The sequence below is a fragment of the Hylobates moloch genome, unplaced genomic scaffold (assembly GCF_009828535.3).
Source record: "Hylobates moloch isolate HMO894 unplaced genomic scaffold, HMol_V3 SCAFFOLD_1, whole genome shotgun sequence".
NCBI classification, from domain to species: Eukaryota; Metazoa; Chordata; class Mammalia; order Primates; family Hylobatidae; genus Hylobates; species Hylobates moloch.
In genome coordinates this window covers 239,382,357-239,400,637 of record NW_026652276.1, presented here as the reverse complement: position 1 = coordinate 239,400,637, position 18,281 = coordinate 239,382,357, and the positions used below count along the sequence as shown (strand labels likewise).

General features: G+C 48.0%; 1 protein-coding gene across 1 annotated transcript in view; it reads left to right on the top strand.

Annotated features, from left to right (window-relative positions):
* Positions 1 to 6,479: 6,479 nt before the first annotated feature.
* The window catches only part of VIPR2 (vasoactive intestinal peptide receptor 2), a 111,408-nt gene continuing 99,606 nt past the window's right edge, over positions 6,480 to 18,281 (top strand). Inside the window, exons 1-2 of the mRNA XM_032753600.2 lie at positions 6,480 to 6,586; positions 8,765 to 8,864. Of these exons, the coding sequence (XP_032609491.1) occupies positions 6,536 to 6,586; positions 8,765 to 8,864 (151 nt within the window). The 5' untranslated portion in view covers positions 6,480 to 6,535. The remainder of the gene's footprint in view (positions 6,587 to 8,764; positions 8,865 to 18,281) is intronic.

Below are 18,281 nucleotides of genomic sequence, written 5' to 3'. Positions count from 1 at the left end.
AGTGTGAAGAGTTCCCCTCCGCAGTGGCATCTGTGCCCAAACACTGACGGCAGCCCTATGCTAGAAGCTCCAACTGTGATGATGGAATTCCAGGCACATCCCTGGAGTCGGAAAGGACTGAGGGATGGGGGTGAGCAGGGCCAGCCACGCGGCCAGCTGGGCCCACAGCCTTTGGAAGAGACAGGGTCCTCTCTGCCGGAGGTGTCTGCGCAGCTGAGCGTTTACGCCCTGTCAGACAGCAGTTTCCTCCTGGCTTTCCTAGAACTGGGCTGTTACAAATGTCCCTGGTCTTGGCAATTCTCAGACAGCGACTTTCCTGGAAAAGTCATCTTTTGATGAGTGAGCTGTCACTGTAATACCTTTTTCCTTCAGATGAGGAGCTGATCCTTGGAGTAAGGACAGAATCCCACGGTGCAGCCGAGACACAGCCGTGGCCACAGGAGTGCTCCTGGTCCCAGTGTGCGAACATTCCAGGGCTTCTGTCTTCCAAAGATGCAAAAGAAGAAACTATAAGAGATTTTATTTCTGGTTTTGAGAGCATAGGAGGTAAAACGCCTCATAATGTCAGTTTATTTTGTTAAAGACTCCAAGTGAATATGAAAATGAAGTTAATTCAGTTTTTAAATGTCACCCTAGTTTGCCTTTGAGGGTGCCGGGGGTGGGGGGGTCACTGAAATAGTCTACCAGCCCTTCAACTAGTTCCCCTTACAAATGAGATTTGTGTCTGGAGAGATGAGATAACGCCTCCAGGTAGAGCCAGCACACCTGGGCCTCTGGGTGCCCAGGGCTCTTTCGATTGCCACAGGGCTGAAAATAAAAGAGAAGACCCTGCTGCTCAGGACGCCAGCGAGGGAGATGTTAGTCAGCCACTGTTAGCGCTGTGTCTTGGGAAAGCATGGCTTAGTAACTGGTAGTAAATAACACTTTGAAAACTCTTATGTTGAGGGAATATCTCCATCCCGTCACCCTCATCTGTCTGTCCCCATCCTCTTCCAAAGGGCATTCAGAACTGGGGAGAGGACCTAGTAAAATAAGTTAGAAAATGGGAAAAAAGATTAAGAACAAAAAATCAGTATTTTAATGAAAATACGAGGACAAAAGTTCTTGATACTGTAAACACTCTGGTTTTGTGCATAAAAATAGTAACTGAGAACAATTAGGCATAGAAAATGCCTCACTTCCATGTGATGCTTTAATTACTCCCAGGAGAACATTATTAATTATTTAAAGGGCCACTTGAGCCATTAATTATCCTTCCCTATTCATTTCTAAGCAAACTTTTAAATTTAGTCTCATTCCCCAATTCACTCCTCAATTAGATTTCTATTTCTGCTTCATACGCAGCTAAAAATAGTTCCCTATTTTGTTCCTTTAATGTTGTTTGTTTTCTTCTCCCTAAAAAGCCACTTGGAAAGGTGGCATGGCCGTCAAACCAGGCCCTGCTTCTCTCTGAAGTCCAGGACCCTCTGGCCTGGAATCTCTGGCCTCCCGGCCTGCAGGGTCCCCCGTCACTCCCAGGACCCTCCTTTCACCCACTCTCCCCTTCTCCATGCTCCCTGGATCCCCCACACCCTCGGAATTTTGGACACGTGATAAATTCGTGACCCATGCCTACCAGTGATGACCAGGGAGGCTCAGCTGACAGCTTTCTCCCCCCTCCCACCAGGCCCCACCCAGGCCTCATCTCTCAAAAAGGAAAGTCCTGGTTTACCAATTCACGCACAAATGTTAGCGATTTAGCACCTCTTGCTTCTCCTTTGAAAGGGAATCGGAGAGGAGAGCATAACCCAGAAAGTGAGGAGGCCCTGGTGAGGGGAAGGGTCAGGGGGGCAGCCCCGCCGACCTGCTCCCTGCCTGTGGAGCCGAAGCGTGGGCTCTGGGCTGGGCTTGAGGGGGAGTGCTCAGGGAGGGGCCCTGCTGTCCTGGCAGCTGCTGGCTGAACCCTCCAGACGGGAGTGAGCAGAACCAGGAGTAATTCATACATCTGCCCACTTGCTCATCAATGAACAGGGAACACCTGCTGTACAAACCCACAATGCTGGGCATTCACTGAGGGGCAGACACCAAATAATCTCTCTAAATATTGTACCCTATCGCATCATATTAAGCTAAGAAGAGTTCTCCAAGAAAGTGGCAACACCTCCTTGTAAATGGGGAGTTTAAAGAACTCTGAGCCTGGTTGGTCTGAGAAATTGGAGGACGGCAACAGTCAGGGCCCCAGGAGAGGATAAAGAGACAGCTCCTGGAAGAACTGGTCAGAAGCAGAAGGGAGAGGCTGGTGGCCTGTCTCTGTGAGCCCCACCTGCCTGTGGTGGGAGGGGGGCCCGGGCAGGGCTGCGGCACGCGCTGGTGTGTGCCCGGCTCTTGGACAAACCATCTGAGATGTTCTCCCAGCTGCTCTGGCTCCATCGCAGAGCCTCCTGCTGAGCTGAGTAGGGGTCCCTGGCTGGCCTGGCACTAAACTCTGCTTAGATATGTCCAAGGGTCTCTGCTTTTGCCCCAGCGAGGAAAAGCAGGATGCTTCTCCAGACTGGGAGGGCTTTCCTAAGGCAGACACCTGAGCCAAGACAGGAGGAAGCTGTGAGGCATGTGCCTGGGGTGGAGCGTGCCTGCGGCTTCCAGAGATCAGCAAGGCTGAGGCATGAGAGGCAGAGTGGAGGCTGCGAGACGGGTCCAGGAGGAGACTCAGGCCCAGATCAGGTGTGGCCTTGCATGTAGGGTGACCATCTGCTTCACATAATATGTCCAAACCAGGACATTTCCAAGAATAGGGGCACACGAGTAACGGTTACGCTGGGGCAATGGGCAAAGCCAGGCCAGGCCCAGCATGGCAGGTGGTTGCCTGTTCAAAGGTGTAAACCAAAATGTATTTGAGACAGGTCTCAATCAACTAGAGGTTGATTTTGCCAAGGTTAAGGACCATGGCCCAGGGCACAACCTCAGGAGGTCCCAAGAACACGCACCCAAGGTGACAGGGTATGGCTCGGTTTTATACATTTTAGGGAGACTGAAGTTACAGGAAAAGACATAAAGCAATATCTGGAAGGTATACATTGATTTGGCCCAGAAAGGTGGGACGTCTCGAATCGGGGTGTGGGTTGGGGGGGGCCTTCCAGGTCACAGGTGGATTACAGGATTTCCTGATTGGCAGTTGGGTAAAACAGAGTTAAGATCTGCCTGAAGACTTGAAATCAGCTTGAGTGAAGATAAAGGGGGTTGTGGAAGCCCAGGTTCTTGTGGATGAAGCCTCTGGCTAGCAGGCTTGAGAGAGAGTGAATGTGAATGTCTACTATCAGGGCCTTGAAAGGTGTCAGACTCTCCAGAAAGACCTAGTGAGGGACAGGGACTCTCCAGAGTGCAGGATTCCCCAACAGACAGCTTTGCTGGGCCATTTCAAAATCTGTCAAATATATTTCTTCAGGGCCTGCTGGCCGTCGTGTGATGCTCTACTAGAGTCTGGTGGGAATTTGCTGTCTTATTGCTATGAAGAGTCTGGTCAGCCTTAGGAGCTCTGTTTTTATGTTAATGTTGGTCATGAACTCCAGGAAAGGAGGGTGTAGTGGGGCCTGCCCAACCCCCTCCCCCTGTCATGGCCTGAACTCGTTTTTCGGGTTTCTTTGGGATCCCTTTGGCCAAGAGGGGAGTCCATTAAGTTGGTTGGGGGGCTTAGAATTTTATCTTTTGTTTACAAAGGCATATTGAGGACTTTGGTCATTTTTCTAAGAGCATCAGGTAACCGCAGGGTTTAGGGGTGTTCAGCAAAGCCCATGACTACACACACACTGGACCTTCAGAGAAGTGTGGCATCTAGCTATGACCACAGCCATTTCTCCTGGTCTACCCCGTCCAGCGGGACGCACTGCTGCAGGAGAAGACTCATCCGTCGTGCGACCCCTCACTGCACCCTGGACAGTCACTTCTAAAATGTAAGCCCTCAACAAGGTATTAACGTGTGCATTAATTACCTTGATTCTTACGGAGCCCCTCTGCGGTAGAAGGGCAGGTGCTGTCATTCCTACAAATGCACAGAGTTCAAAGTTCATCGCTCGCCCAGGTGGAACCGGGAGAAAAAGATGCGTTCGTCGAAGGCACCCAGCGTCAAGAGCTTTCTTCACAAGCCAAGCAGCTCGTCTAAGGCCCAGGTCTCCCTCTCTGTCGTCTCCCACTAGATACACATGGATGAAGCCAGAGAGATAACAGTTAGAGGATAGATGACAGATAGGCAGATGATAGATGATCGATAGATGACAGACAGATCACAGATAGATGACAAATAGGCAGATGATAGGTGACAGATAGGCAGATGATAGATGATTGATAGATGACAGGCAGATGACAGATAGGCAGATAGGTGATTGATAGATGACAGGCAGGTAGATCACAGATATGATAGGTCACAGATGACGGATAGGCAGATGATAGATGACAGATAATAGATGATAGATTACAGATAGACAATCGATAGGAATATAATAGATGATAAGTACATGATAGATGGATAGATCATAGATAAATGACAGAGAGGTAGATGATAGATGATAAATAGGTAGATGGTAGGTAATAGGTAATAGATAGATGATAGATCGCAGAGAGATGATAGGTAGATGATAGCTGATTGATACATGATACAGAGATGATAGGTACATGATAGATGGATAGATCATAAATGACAGCAGATGATAGATGATAAATAGGTGTAAATGACAGATGAAAGATAGGCAAATGATAGATGATAGGTACATAATAGATGGATAAATCACAGATAATAGATGACAGGTAGGTGATAGAGGATAGGCGCATGATGATAGATACCTGACAGATGGATAGACGATAGGTAGATGATGGACAGGTAGATGATAGATGACATGATAGATTACAGATAGACGATCGATAGGAAGACGATAGATAGGCACATGACAGGTCTATAGATGATAGATGATGGGTAGATGACGGTCAGGTAGATGATAGATTACAGATAGATGATCGATAGGAAGATGATAGGTGCATGACAGATCGATAGATGATAGATGATAGGTAGATGATGGACAGGTAGATGATAGATGACAGATGATAGATTACAGATAGATGATCGATAGGAAGACGATAGATAGGTGCATGACAGATCGATAGATGATAGATGATAGGTAGATGATGGACAGGTAGATGATAGATGACATGATAGATTACAGATAGACGATCGATAGGAAGATGATAGATGATAGGTAGATGATGGACAGGTAGATGATAGATAATATGGATGGTAAACATCAGATGATAGAAAAATCGGTATCTGTGAATCCGGGGGGTGGGGAATCAGAAGCAAATGATAAGCCCAATGAGGTAAATGTGAATGATGATGACCGAATCCACAAAAAGGATAAAAAGGAGTTATTTGTAATATTCTTATTCTTCTAATTTTTGTGTAAGTTTGAAATTATTTCCAAATAAAAATTAAAACAACACAAACTTAACTTGTATCTCTCATTCCAGTGCTTTCCACTTGCTGGGGAAGGCCGAGCTCTCCTGGGTTGGTCACGCAGGCGCCTGGGGAGGCCGCGCAGTCCCGCGTGGGGCGAGGCGGGGCGGCCCCCGTGGCACCGCGTGAGTCCCCGCCCAGCGCTCCCCACCCGCCGCTGCGTTTGCGGGGACAGAATGACCCCCGTTTTGCAAACGCAGGACACAAAACCAGCTACCCAGCTGAGGCTGGGACCCACCTATACCTCCGTCTGCGTTTTTCTCCAGCTTTCTGTTCAACCTGACGTCCTCTTTTGAGGCTGCGGGGGTCCCCACCAAAAAGCACTCTAATTTTCTCCATTTTCAGACGCCCCAACCGAGCCCCACTGGCTACCAAGACGGCGCGCCCACCCCGGACGGGCCTCTGGCCGCTTTCTTGGGCTTTACTTAGAAAGGCAGGTACAGGCGGCGGCAAAGGCATCCGCCCCTTCCGAGCGCACACCTGGCCCGGGTCCTCCTCTCCCGGCCCCGCGCCGGCCGCCGTCCCCCGGTTCTCTCTACTCGGAGCCGGGCGCGCACTGAGCACCCCCTTCCCAGCCCCTCCGCCCACAGAATCTGGAGGCGCGGCCGGGAGGGGGGCGTGGGGCAGAGAAGGGGGGAGGAGGACGGAGAGAGAGGCTGGGGGGGTCGCGGAGACCAGAGGGAGCGCGCGCGGCGGGGACAGGGAGCCCAGGGGCGAGGAGAAGGCGCGGGGCGCAGGGGAAGGGGAAGCGGGGGGCGGGGAGGAGGGGCGCGGAGCGGGGGTTCTCGGGGGAGGAGGGAGACGAGGACTGGGGCAGCGCGGGGCGGGGACAGGGGCGGGGGGCGGAGCGGCGGGGCGCGTGGGGGACGGACGAGCATTGAGCGCGCTCCAGCTGCCGGGACGGAGGGGGCGGCCCACGCGCTCGGGCCGCTCGGCTGCAGCTGCGGGGCCCGAGGTCTCCGCGCACTCGCTCCCGGCCCATGCTGGAGGCGGCGGAACCGCGGGGACCCAGGACGGAGGCGGCGGGCGCTGGGCTGCCCCCGGCGCGCTGAGCTCGGGATGCGGACGCTGCTGCCGCCCGCGCTGCTGACCTGCTGGCTGCTGGCCCCCGTGAGTGCGCCCGCGACCCCCGCCCCACGGCGCCCCGGACCCGGTTCTCCCCTTCCGAGAACAGCGCTCCTCCCGCCGGGCTTCGCCTTCCTCCCGGGTCCTGGAGCGCGGGCGGGCTCCGGGAGAGGCAGCGGGGTCGCCCGGGGTCCGGAGCTTCCTCCCGGAGAGCGTGAAGCGCCGAGCTCCGGCCCCGCCGGCTTGCGGGACTCGGGTTGGGAGGCTGCCTGCGCCCTTCCCCGCGCCCCACCGTCCGGGGTTTGCTGGAAACGGGATCGTTTCTTCCCGGACGCGTCAACGATGAGCTCGTTCGGGGCCGTCCCGGGAGCTGGGAGCTGCGGGCACCTGCGCGGGCTGCGCGTTTCACGGGGAGATCGGGGTTGGCGTTGGCCGCAGATGCCTCTCGGCCCCTCCCTGTACTTACTGGTTTGTTGGTTTTAGTGTCGGGGGGACGTGGCGTCGGTTAAATAAAGTTTCCTTTTGGAAATAGTTGCTTTTTTCCCCAAGAGCACTGGAGGAAATAACTGCGCAAAAGTTTGTTGAATAAGTGCCTTCGCACATGGAGTTCTGAATTATTCCCTTTGTGAACCTTAAAAAAAAAGAGAGAGAAAAGAAAAAAAAATTCGAGCCTTGTTTCTTGCTTTCCTCTTGGAGACCGAAGCGGGTTTGCGGTGCGCGCGGTTTTCGTGCGCGTCGCAGCCGAGGTAGGTCTGGACCGATCCGCGGCCTCTCTGCAGCTGGGAGGCTGCTGCTGACCGGACAGTGTCATTGATTAACCGGCGACGCCCAGTCTGCAGCGGGGCTCGAGCCACACTCCCTGGCCTTGCGCGGAGGCGCAGCCAGGCTCTCCTCCCTCGAGGGTGGGCGCTTTGAGGAGCGGGTCCTTGGAAAGTACCAGGCTTTATCATGGTTAATGCCGCTTTCATTGCTAAAATGTCCTAAAAGAAGCCATTGCTCTGCATATTCCAGGAACGTCAGGTATTATTAATGTCTTTTATACTTTAGCAAAGTTTTTCTTTTTACATCAATGTAATTTCCTTAATTCTGAAATTTAAGCCACTCACTTGTCCTGCATGAAAACAGAGGACTTGAGACCCGGAGTCAGTGCCTGGTGCTGGTTCAGTCACGAGCTAGAAGCAAGCTCTTTTAAATGGGGCTAAAGGTGGCAGAAGTTCCAGCGTTGTTTTCCCCTTAATTCTGTTAGGTTATTGTGTTCCTGGTTGGAACTCTTATTGACCATTTCGATAGTAAGATAACTAAACATAGATGGCCATAGTACGCCCAACAGCGTGATTGTCTTTAGTTACTACTTTAGCACAAGTAGAATTTTGGTCGGTGTTGGGGGACGGGAAGATCAAGACCAAAAGGATGGGTGGGGGGAGCCCTCCTTAAGCCCCCAAGGGCCGCTTGGCAGGCCCTGTGCTGACTTGGGGGTGGGCGTGAAGAACAAGAACGTTGATCTAGGTAGAAACGGTGCCTTCTGAGAGGAAGCATTGTGTAGTTCTGTCTTCTTCTCACATTAATAGACGGTTAATTACTATCTTTGTAGCATCTTTCGCTCCCCTGATGGAGCCTGACTGGAAATCGCCCCCTCTTCTCTGTGGGGCCACAGTGGTGTGATTCCCCCACCTCTTCCTCCCTCCTCATCTTGCTGATTTTTTTGAATATCTCTTCCACCCCAAATTCTAGTCAAAATGATTGCAGTTTTATCTGTAGTTAGAGGGTTAAGCTTTGAACATGTACCAACACCTTTAAACATAAAGCCCTTCTATCACGGCTCTTTCCCGGGTGGAGGCCGTCCTCAGAGGATGCTGCGCAGTCCACAGGCTTAAACCAAACCAAAGGCTGTGAAACGGAGGAGCCAGGTGTCGAGAGATTAGTGGAGTAAAGAGCTCTGTTGCCTCCAAATTAGTACCGATGTATTCTGTTAGTAAGTTCATTTTCCTGCTCAGAAAAAAATATTCTATTAGATTTTGTATTTGTTTTATAATACCTTTACAAAGTAAACAGTGAAGTTTTTTAAAAAATGCCAGAAAAATTAAGGTGATTGGTTTTAAATGCATTTTGGTTTGGAAGCAGTTTAAAACCGTGAGGTTTGGGGTTGTTTTTGTAGAACTTTTGCTTGCTTTTCCTCTTATTGTGGAATTTTTAGTTATTAATATTTCTTTTAACCGTGAACAGGTGAACGGCATTCACCCAGAATGCCGATTTCATCTGGAAATACAGGAGGAAGAAACAAAATGTGCAGAGCTTCTGAGGTCTCAAACAGAAAAACACAAAGGTAAGGCAGAGGCTTGGTGAGTAAGAACTCCAGTGACAGTCTTACCCGGGAATGCGCCTCACTCAGCTGTGGTTCAGGGTCACCACCTGCATCTTAAAAAAAAAAAAAAAAAGGCCACTTCTCATTGTTTGTTAATGAACTACTGGTGAAACTCATAGAGAGTTGGATAGGTAAGGTCTTCACACACACCTTTAAAAAGAAAACCTGAATCCTTAACAGTAACAGTTTCCGTGGTTTGAGATGATAGCAACAGTTACTAAAACAATTTCATGGGCTTTGTTATGCTTTGCAAAAGCAGCTTCAGTTTTCCAGGGGATAAGCATTTATCTGAATTCTTGCATTTTAAATTCTTAGCTATAGGACAGATGATTTTGATCTGGTTAAGGATGGTGGGTACTTGGCAGAAAGCAAACAGGAAAATGGGACTTTGGTTGTGCTGAAGACGGGCCTGTGGTGAACACTGTGAACGTGCAGATTGCCTTCTCGGGTTTGACAGAGGCATGCTGGGCCATCATGCCCCAACTGGGCCTGCTAACAACCTGTTTATAGACTCTGCCCTGGGATAGCACCCGGCCTATAAATAGTAGCAAGGCCTTTGTCCCTCAGCTTTCTCTGCTCTTTGTCATGATTTTCTCCTCTTCAAGAAAGAAATTAAATCTGTGTTAAAACAGTCTGGTGTCCTGTAGAGGGCCTCAGATGGTGGGCTTTATTCAAGAATAGCCCTGCCCAGCAGCAACAGAATGCAAGCCACATTACAATGAGTAAAAAGAAGCATGAGAGATTAATTTTAATAGCATCCTTTATTTACCTGAATAAATCTGAATCGTTAACATTTCGACGTATAATCAACCTAAAATTATTAATTTTGCATTCTTATTTTATGCTAAGTTTTAGAAGTCCAGTGTGTTTTTTGTGCTTACAGCACAACACAATTTGGACCCCATTTCAAGGTCCAGTAGCCACAGGCAGCCAGCCGTCTTCACGCTGGACAATGGGCTGTAGATTGTCACTAAAACAGGTGTCCCTTCCCGTTCCCATCCCCCTCTGAGCCACCGTTTCTTGGTCTGAAACATGCAGGCTCTGCCTCCAAGGCTTCTTCTGGCTGTAAAGATCTGCGATTCCGTGGTGCACGCATGGTTCTGGCCCATCTTCCAGGTTGTCTGGTTGAACTCTGTCCAGAGAAAGGCAGATAAAGTAACTTGGCTGAAGCCATGCTGAGAGTCTGTCCTGGGACGTGCTGATGCGGCCCAGGAGATGTGGATGGAGGAGCCAGTCCGCCCGCCACGGCAGGAGCAGCAGCGTGGCCATGGAGGGTCCTTCTTCCCAGTGAAAATTCTGAGTTAGGAAAGGTAGTCCTGAGGAGAGACAGGCTTTTAGGATTACCTGGGGGCCTGGGGGCCTGGGCAGCCCTCCTCACCTCCAAGTTCCAAATTGTCTATCTTCCTGTTTTCATGGGATATTAGAAATGCAGATTTATATAAAATATTCCACTTTCTTAGAAGTTTGCAAACAATACATTAAAAAAAAAAAAAGATTTTGAGGGAGCCTGGGGCCATGCGATGCCTCCTGGAACACCCTCATCCAAAGACGGGTCAGCACGTTTACACTATTCACAGGGCTTCCCTCCTCCTCAGTGGGCAATCTGTGTGTAAGTCACATCGGCGCCAGGGGCCACAGGTCCCAGGCAGTCACTCAGCCCCACACCAACTTGAGCGGGTTCAGATGCAGGCCCAAGAGGCCCTCGTGGGCAGCGTCGGTTGGGAAACGTGTCACTGGGCTTTCCTGCAGCGACAGGTGTCTACCTGGACATCTCGTATTGAAGGCTCTTATTTCCAATATCAGCTCTGTAGGAAAAGTATCTGTATCGGATCCGTTTTACCCTTTTGACTTGCACGAAGGACTTGGTAACAAGACACTGCCCTTCAGGAGAGAAGCAGCAGCATGCCGGGGCCTCAGCCTGGCCACTCTTTTGTTTTTTTGTACTCTTTGAAATATGCATGGCTCAAATGCCAGGGATGTAAATAGAAGCAAGTTACCAGAATAAAGATGCTATCAGCAATGTGAACCAGAATCTACCGGCTGAGGCAGGCGTCTGATTAGATGGGCTGAGTGACTCCATGAGACAACAGTGTGCATTTGCACATGATGCCAGGTGAGGTGAGACACTGACGGTCTGTTACAGCCACTTTTAAATCCGTACGATTAAGAAATTTGTGTGAAAGAGTGCCAGAAATGAGGTGAAAAAACCTAGCTTCCAGTTCCAGTGAGGTAATTTGTGTAAGTCTGATTTGGAAATTTGGAAATGTTTCTCTTTATTACATGTTGAATCTAAAAAAAAAAAAAAAACAAAACACGTAAATCCAGACAGAAACCAATTTCAATTCTAAGCTCTCTTACAGGATTCTCTTTGTAAGCTTAGGAGTTATTGGAGCTGTATGACTTAACATCGATGCATCACTAAGACAAGCTTTCTCTTGCGGATATGTGTATGAGGCACTCCCGGCCTCAGAGCCGAGATCCAGCCCTGTTCCCATGGCCCATGCCAACTCACAGGTGGAAGGCACAGGTCCCTGAGGGGGCTTTGTCCAGGCTTCCTGCCTAGGCACAGGCTGGATGGGAACTTTCATGTGATTTTATATCATTCTTAACACCCACGTCTGGAGGGGTGTGACCTGCTCTGGGGAGAAGCAGAGGTGGTCTCTGTGTGTTCTGGGAGCTCACTGTTCTGAGACATCCTTCAGAGGTGCATGGTTGAAATGGATCTGATGGCGAATGTCAGCTTAGACCAGGCCACAGAAAGTGCTAGGCTTAAAAACTAACTTTTGTTTGATTTTTTTTAAAACAATGGATGCTGAACTAATTTCAATCTATATGTCAGGAACTGTGAAGGGTTTGAGGTCATTCCCCACTTGCAGGCTAACAAGGTCGCCTGCCACAGTTTTGCAGATGCTGCAGAAGATGGGAGATGCTGGGCCAGAGACAAGAGACTTGCTGTTCACAGCACAGCAGGCATCATGAGCTGCATGTGCCCACGGGTTCCCTCTGCTTCTCAAGCCCCCCAGGAGCAGTGGGAGCGGCCCCCTTGGATGCAGTGCATTTGTGTCGTAGCTGAGGAGAACTGGCTTAGGAAACCCCCAGTGTCAAAAGGAGGCTGCTGGCAAACCCCCAGCCTTTGTTACAGAGAGAGATGGTATCTTAATTATCTTAATTATCGAACTCTCCTAGGTTGTTTGCTATACAAACATCCTCAGAAAAAAGGATGACTTATGTCAGAGAAACATATTATCTATCATACTTGGGGGAATGATCTCCTCAAGCAAGGATTGGTGGCTGCCGAGTAGGATGTAAATGTGCTTCCTTTACTGTCCCATAGCGTTCTGTGACTTTCGTGATTGTAACTCACTGTGTGATTTCTTGGTCCTTCTCCTACAGTGCCCGGAGGAGATGGCATCATGTTTCTGCTGCTTCTCCCAAGTCTCACACAGAACTTAGCATCTAAAGAGATATTTTAAAAGCTTTTGCTGAACAAATTAATGAAAATTCTCACAGTAGAAATTAAGTGATATATACATGTATATATATATACATAGAAAAATTCTGTTCAAAAATGTGTGTAACGGGAAACGTCTCTGCAGACTCCACCGCTGCCAGCCCCGAGTTGCCCTGGAGAGTCGGGGTGCGCACGTGGGCAGACCCCGCTTTTCCTTCCAGACACGTGGAAGCTGGCACACTCTTCACACATGCACCCGGCATTTTGCTTTTCTTTTCTGTTTTGTATTTCAGTGTAACAACTATTTGGCGACTGTTTTGTATTTGTTCTTACATTCTCTTTAAGAGCTGCTATAGTATTCTAATGTGTTTCTTTAGTCTCTCCCGGGTCCGTGGACTCTTAGGTAGCCGACAGTATGTTGCTACTACAAACAATTTCTAGTGACTGTTTTGTTGGTGGGAATAAAATATTTCACCAGCATTTGAGGGTTAACTTCAAGCTACTAATATAAAATTGGAATCACCATCTCCTATGACCAAATGACACTATTTTAGCCCACTTTCTCATTCCTGTGATGGTTGTGTCATGTGGAATATGGTTAATCACAACCCATTTTACACCTAGCCCTTTCTTTCTTGTTCCTCTTTGTCAGAGGAAACCAGACTGTCCACAAAAGAGTTCTCGCTCACAGTGTCATGTGGGGACTGGCCCTCCTCAGGGGGTCCAGGGCCCTGTGCGACAGCAGCATGCCACCTCGCTCTGTGGTCTCGGCTCAGCTGCCCTGCGATGCTGCTCTCTGCTGCGGGAGCTGGAGCTGTGGTGGGAGCTCGCTGTTCCTGGTCCTCAACAGACGTTCAAGGCAGACCGGTGCTAAGAAACTAAATGAATAATCACTGTGTTGTGCTCCAGGAGGTCTGAACTGAGCAGTTTTGGAATCCATGGCAGAGAGCAGAGAAGTAGGTTCCTCTGATGTCGATATTGATGGTGTAGACGTCAGTTGTATCTTAAATGGTGCCTATCTCTTTCCTTTTCGTTTTCTCTCTGATATAAGTAGGTCCTTGTTCTAGTCCAAATACCTTTTTGGACTGATGATATAAACAGCTGGTCACTTTTTTCTTTTGGATCTTTTTGACTAGATTTCTTCTGTTTCTACGCTCCTTAAGGTCATTTCCTTGTCTTGGATATTTAAATAATTAATAACTGTTGATTGGTTGGGACAGTCTTAAAGTAATGTCTTTATGGCCTGGTGCAGTGGGCTCACACCTGTAACCCCAGCACTTTGGGAGATCGAGGCAGGAGGATAACTTGAAGGCAGGAGTTCAAGACAAGCCTGATTAACATAGCAAGACACCAAAAAAAACTTTTTAACTTAACCTGGTGTGGTGGCACACACCTATAGTCCCAGCTTCTCAGGAGGCGGAGGCAGAAGGATTGCTTGAGCCCAGGAGTTCAAGGCTGCAGTGAGCTATGATGGCGCCACTGCACTCCAGCCTGGACAACAGAGACAACAGAGCAAGACGCTGTCTCTATTTTTTTAAAAGTAACGTCTTTATATTTACTTTTTATAGGAAACAAATCTCACTGAATTAATTTTTACCCTGAATAAAATGCTTATCTTAAGAATCATAAAGGGAATTATGGTTGAGAAGTCAGTTCCTGGCAGGTGAAGGAGGGGGCCACTCAGAAGTGCACCAATGGCTTCTCCTGTCTGGGAAGAACGGAGCTGTTGCCTGGGTGACCACAGTGGGTCACAGGAAGTGATTCGGGGTGAGCGGCCGGCCCCTTGGGGTGAGCTGCTGCTGATGGGGTCAGAGTCGGCTTCCTCCCCACCCCTCCTGCTGAGGTCAGGGCTCAGTCTGGTGCTGGTGACCCCAGACGCAGCAAGCTCCCACCAGTCGACGGCCTCTCCCAGTGCACACCTCTCTGCCTTCTCCACTGCCCTCCCTTGATCTCTGTCTCCTCCATCCTTGGGCTCTCACACCTGCCTCCTCCTCCCCAGGTACGCCTGGGTGTCCTCAGAACCTGGCTGCTTCCTGTCCTGCTGGTGGGGGTTGGTGACAAGTGGCTGCTCCTCCTTCACATGGCCACAGCGATAACAATTCCTGCTGGCCTCATTTTTTATGATTTTATATTTAGATACCCATTTCACATTCTTTACTTATGAGCCATGGTTTTTACAGCATATTGTCTGTCGGGGCCTCCTCCTTTTCCTGGGCTCAGCCTGTTCTTCCACAAGGACTGTGTTGACGTGGGGGTTCTTGAGAGGCTCAGAGACCTGGGCTGGCTCGATGGAAACCAAACCCACAGCCAGCATGCAGCTCACCACACACACAGCTCCTCAGTGTGTGGCCAGTGACCTCTCAGCTTCTTCCTGGGCAGCAGTGGTTGTCTTGGGTACGTGGCCACTGTGGATGGACACTAATGTGCGCTTTCATGCAACCTGTCAGATTCTTGGTGGCTTCAGCTCTCACGTGTTTTTGATTTGCTACGGTTTGAATATTTATCCCCTTAAATACTTAGGTTAAAACTTAATCCTCAATGTAGTAGTATTGAGAGACGGGCCTTGAAGAGGTGATTGGATCATGAAACCTCTGCCCTCGTAAGTGGGTTAATCCGTTAATAGATTAGTGGGTTTTCATGGGAGAGGTTTTATAAGAAGAAGAAGAGAGACCTGGGCCAACACGCTTGGCCCCCTCACTACACGATGGCCTGTGCCACCTGGGAACCCTGAAAAGTCCCCGCCAGCAAGAAAGCCCTCACCACTGTGGCCACTCAACCCTGGACTTGTCCAGCCTCATAACTGTGAGAAATAAATGCCTTTCCTTTATAATTTACCCAGTTTCCGGTACGTTGTTATAAGCAACAGAGGCAAACTTGGACATGTGAGCAGACTGCAGCTCTTCCTGAAGGGGACTCGGGACTTGAACCTCTTTGGTCACAAAGCTTTGTAGTTTTCTGGGTCAGTACCCAGTCCTGTGATGCCCCGAAGGCTTCATGGCCAGGGCCTGTGTGTTTGAGGGTTGCCTCATGTCATGGGATGAGTGGAAATTAAACCATCCGGCTGACATTTGCTGATGCGTTGGCTGATCCTCTCATTTATTTATTTTTTCTGAGATGGAGTTTCACTCTGTCACCTAGGCTGGAGTCCAATAGCGTGATCTCAGCTCACTGCAACCTCCGCCTCCTGGGTTCAAGCAATTCTCTTGCCTCGGCCGCCTGAGTAGCTGGGATTACAGGCACCTGTCACCATGCCCAGCTAATTTTTGTATTTTTAGTAGAGATGGAGTTTCACCATGTTCGCCAGGCTGGTCTCAAACTCCTGCCCTCAGGTGATCCACCCACCTTGGCCTCCCAAAGTGCTGGGATTACAGGTGTGAGCCACTGTGCCTGGCCTCCTCCCATTTATTAACATTTTCAGCAGGTTTATTAACATTTTCAGCAGGTTTTTATGGAACAGATACCAGATTGTAATAAAAAAACTTTCCTTTTTAAATACTATTTTTATTTTATTTATTTTTTGAGACAGAGCCTCACTCACTCTGTCACCCAGATTGGAGTGCCGGGGTGCGATCTGGGCTCACTGCAACCTTCGCCTCCTGGGTTGAAGCAATTCTCCTGCCTCAGCCTCCCGAGTAGTTGGGATTACTGGCATGTGTCACCATGCCCAACTAATTTTTTGTATTTTTGGTACAGACAGGGTTTCACTATGTTGGCCAGGCTGGTCTTGAACTCCTCAATTGATCCGCCTGCCTTGGCCTCCCACAGTGCTGAGATTATAGGTGCGAGCCCCTGTAGCCGGCCCTTTTTTAATATTAAAGACTCACTTTTCTTGACTAATCAAAGACTAAATAAAGACAACATAAAGCTTAATAAGTTATCCTGATAAAACACAAAATCATTGTTTTCTAGGCCAATTACTTAAAATGTAAAAAAAAAAAAGACAAAAAAACTTTTGTAATTAAGAGAAGACCAATATTCAAGAAAATATTGTCCTATTGGCCGGGCGCGGTGGCTCACACCTGTAATCCCAGCACTTTGGGAGGCTGAGGCAGGTGGATCATGAGGTCAAGAGATCAAGACCATCCTGGCCAACATGGTGAGACCCCGGCTGAGGCGGGAGAATGGCGTGAACACAGGAGGCGGAGCTTGCAGTGAGCCGAGATGGCCCCACTGCACTCCAGCCTGGGCGACAGAGCAAGACTCCGTCTCAAAAAAAAAAAAAAAAAGAAAAGAAAATATTGTCCTATTAATGGAAAACAAACTCACTTTGTGTCAGTAGTTTAAGCTTTTTTTAACAAAAACTTATAAATAAAATCATTCTAATGTTAGTAGTTTGACCACACATAAAATTTCTTTTGTCAGACTTTCTACAACTGTGTATACCCACTCAGTTTTTGTCTTACTCATTTTCTTCTTTTTTATTCTGGAACAATCAGTCATCTTGCTTTAAGATAAAAGTACTCTCTTTTTCCTTAAACACAGACCTCGTGTACTTTTCCTTATTAAAAACACATCCTACTTTCTGTGTTTTTTTCATATACAGTTGTTTGCTTTCATCTTTATTTCTAGTGGTTTTAATTACACATGTTAATTCAAATTCTTAATCCTTGGCGACACTGATACACACTGTGAATTAGGAAGTCCATGGCATCATAGTTATTAAATGGCACGTGTTTCCTCAGCACAGGACACACTTACTGGCAGACCTAGGTAGCTCCAGTTCCTCTAGAATAAGCCAAAAATACTTAAGCTTAAACTGCTTTTTAGGAATTAGTGTTTCAGTAGTTTATCTTGTTTGGGCATGATCTAGATATGTAGTAAGTGTCATTTAATTTAACAGTATAATTTCAGAGTTTCAAGTTTTCAAAAATATTTTGGAAACTGCTTTTAAACAGACAGATAATATCAAACTACCTGTCATCTCAGGTTATTTTTCTTGTTGACAAATTTTTTAACAGGAATAATGAGCTTAATTGACTAGCTCAGCTAGGTAGAATGTCTATTTCCACTAAATCATTGATATTCTTATTTATTAAAGATTACTCAAGTTATATGAACTTGAAAACCATTGGGTTAGTTCCTTTTTTTCTCACAAAGTATTTAATTTTTACAAGCACCTAATTTTTTTTAGGCCAATAAAATAGATCTCTTTTATATGTTATTTCTAATAATAACATCAGAAGGTAGGGTAATATGAGATACAAATAACGTACATAAATATAGACGTACATAACCAAACAGACAGAAGCAGAGATTCCTGGACTCTGTTCTCAAATTGTAGCCCTGTGCCAGGTACAATAATATAAAACTCACTGGTCGGTCCAAATTGTGTTCTTGGCAGATAAAGTTACCTGTTCGGATGGCCAAAGTCTTTTGTTAATACATATGGAAAGGACTTTAAGGTTTTCCATTTGCCAGTTTTTTCTACAGTGTTCCCATTTTTTCTCCCGTCTGATGCGTCATTTCCCAGATGCCTGCATTTTAAAGATTTCGGTATCTCTAAGGCAGGGAGAAAGGACATTAAGTTTTCTCCAGAAAGGAGTTGTGGGCATAGTTGCCCGTTGTCCGGGGTGAGATTTATTGGGACCACGGGCGTGTTTAGGGAGTGGCCAGGAGACACTGGTGTGTTGACGAGTCCTTCTCGTCTTCAGCCTCAGGTGGCTGCTTTTGTAATAGCTCAGGGTTGTGTGCAAGGCCAAAATCCGAGTTAGTTGTTGCAGATGCCCCAGGCTTAGTGGAGGATTTAATTTGTAAGAAAGTTGGTTTTCAGAATCTTCATATGGAAAAGGCAAGAAAACAAATGTTAGTAGACTCAAAATAGCATTTTGTTTGAGTGCTGTAGAGATTCCTTTAGGGAGGCTGCATTTTTGGAGTCCTTCCGTCTGAAGTCAATCTGTATGCCAATCATTCTGTCTGAAGTCAATCTG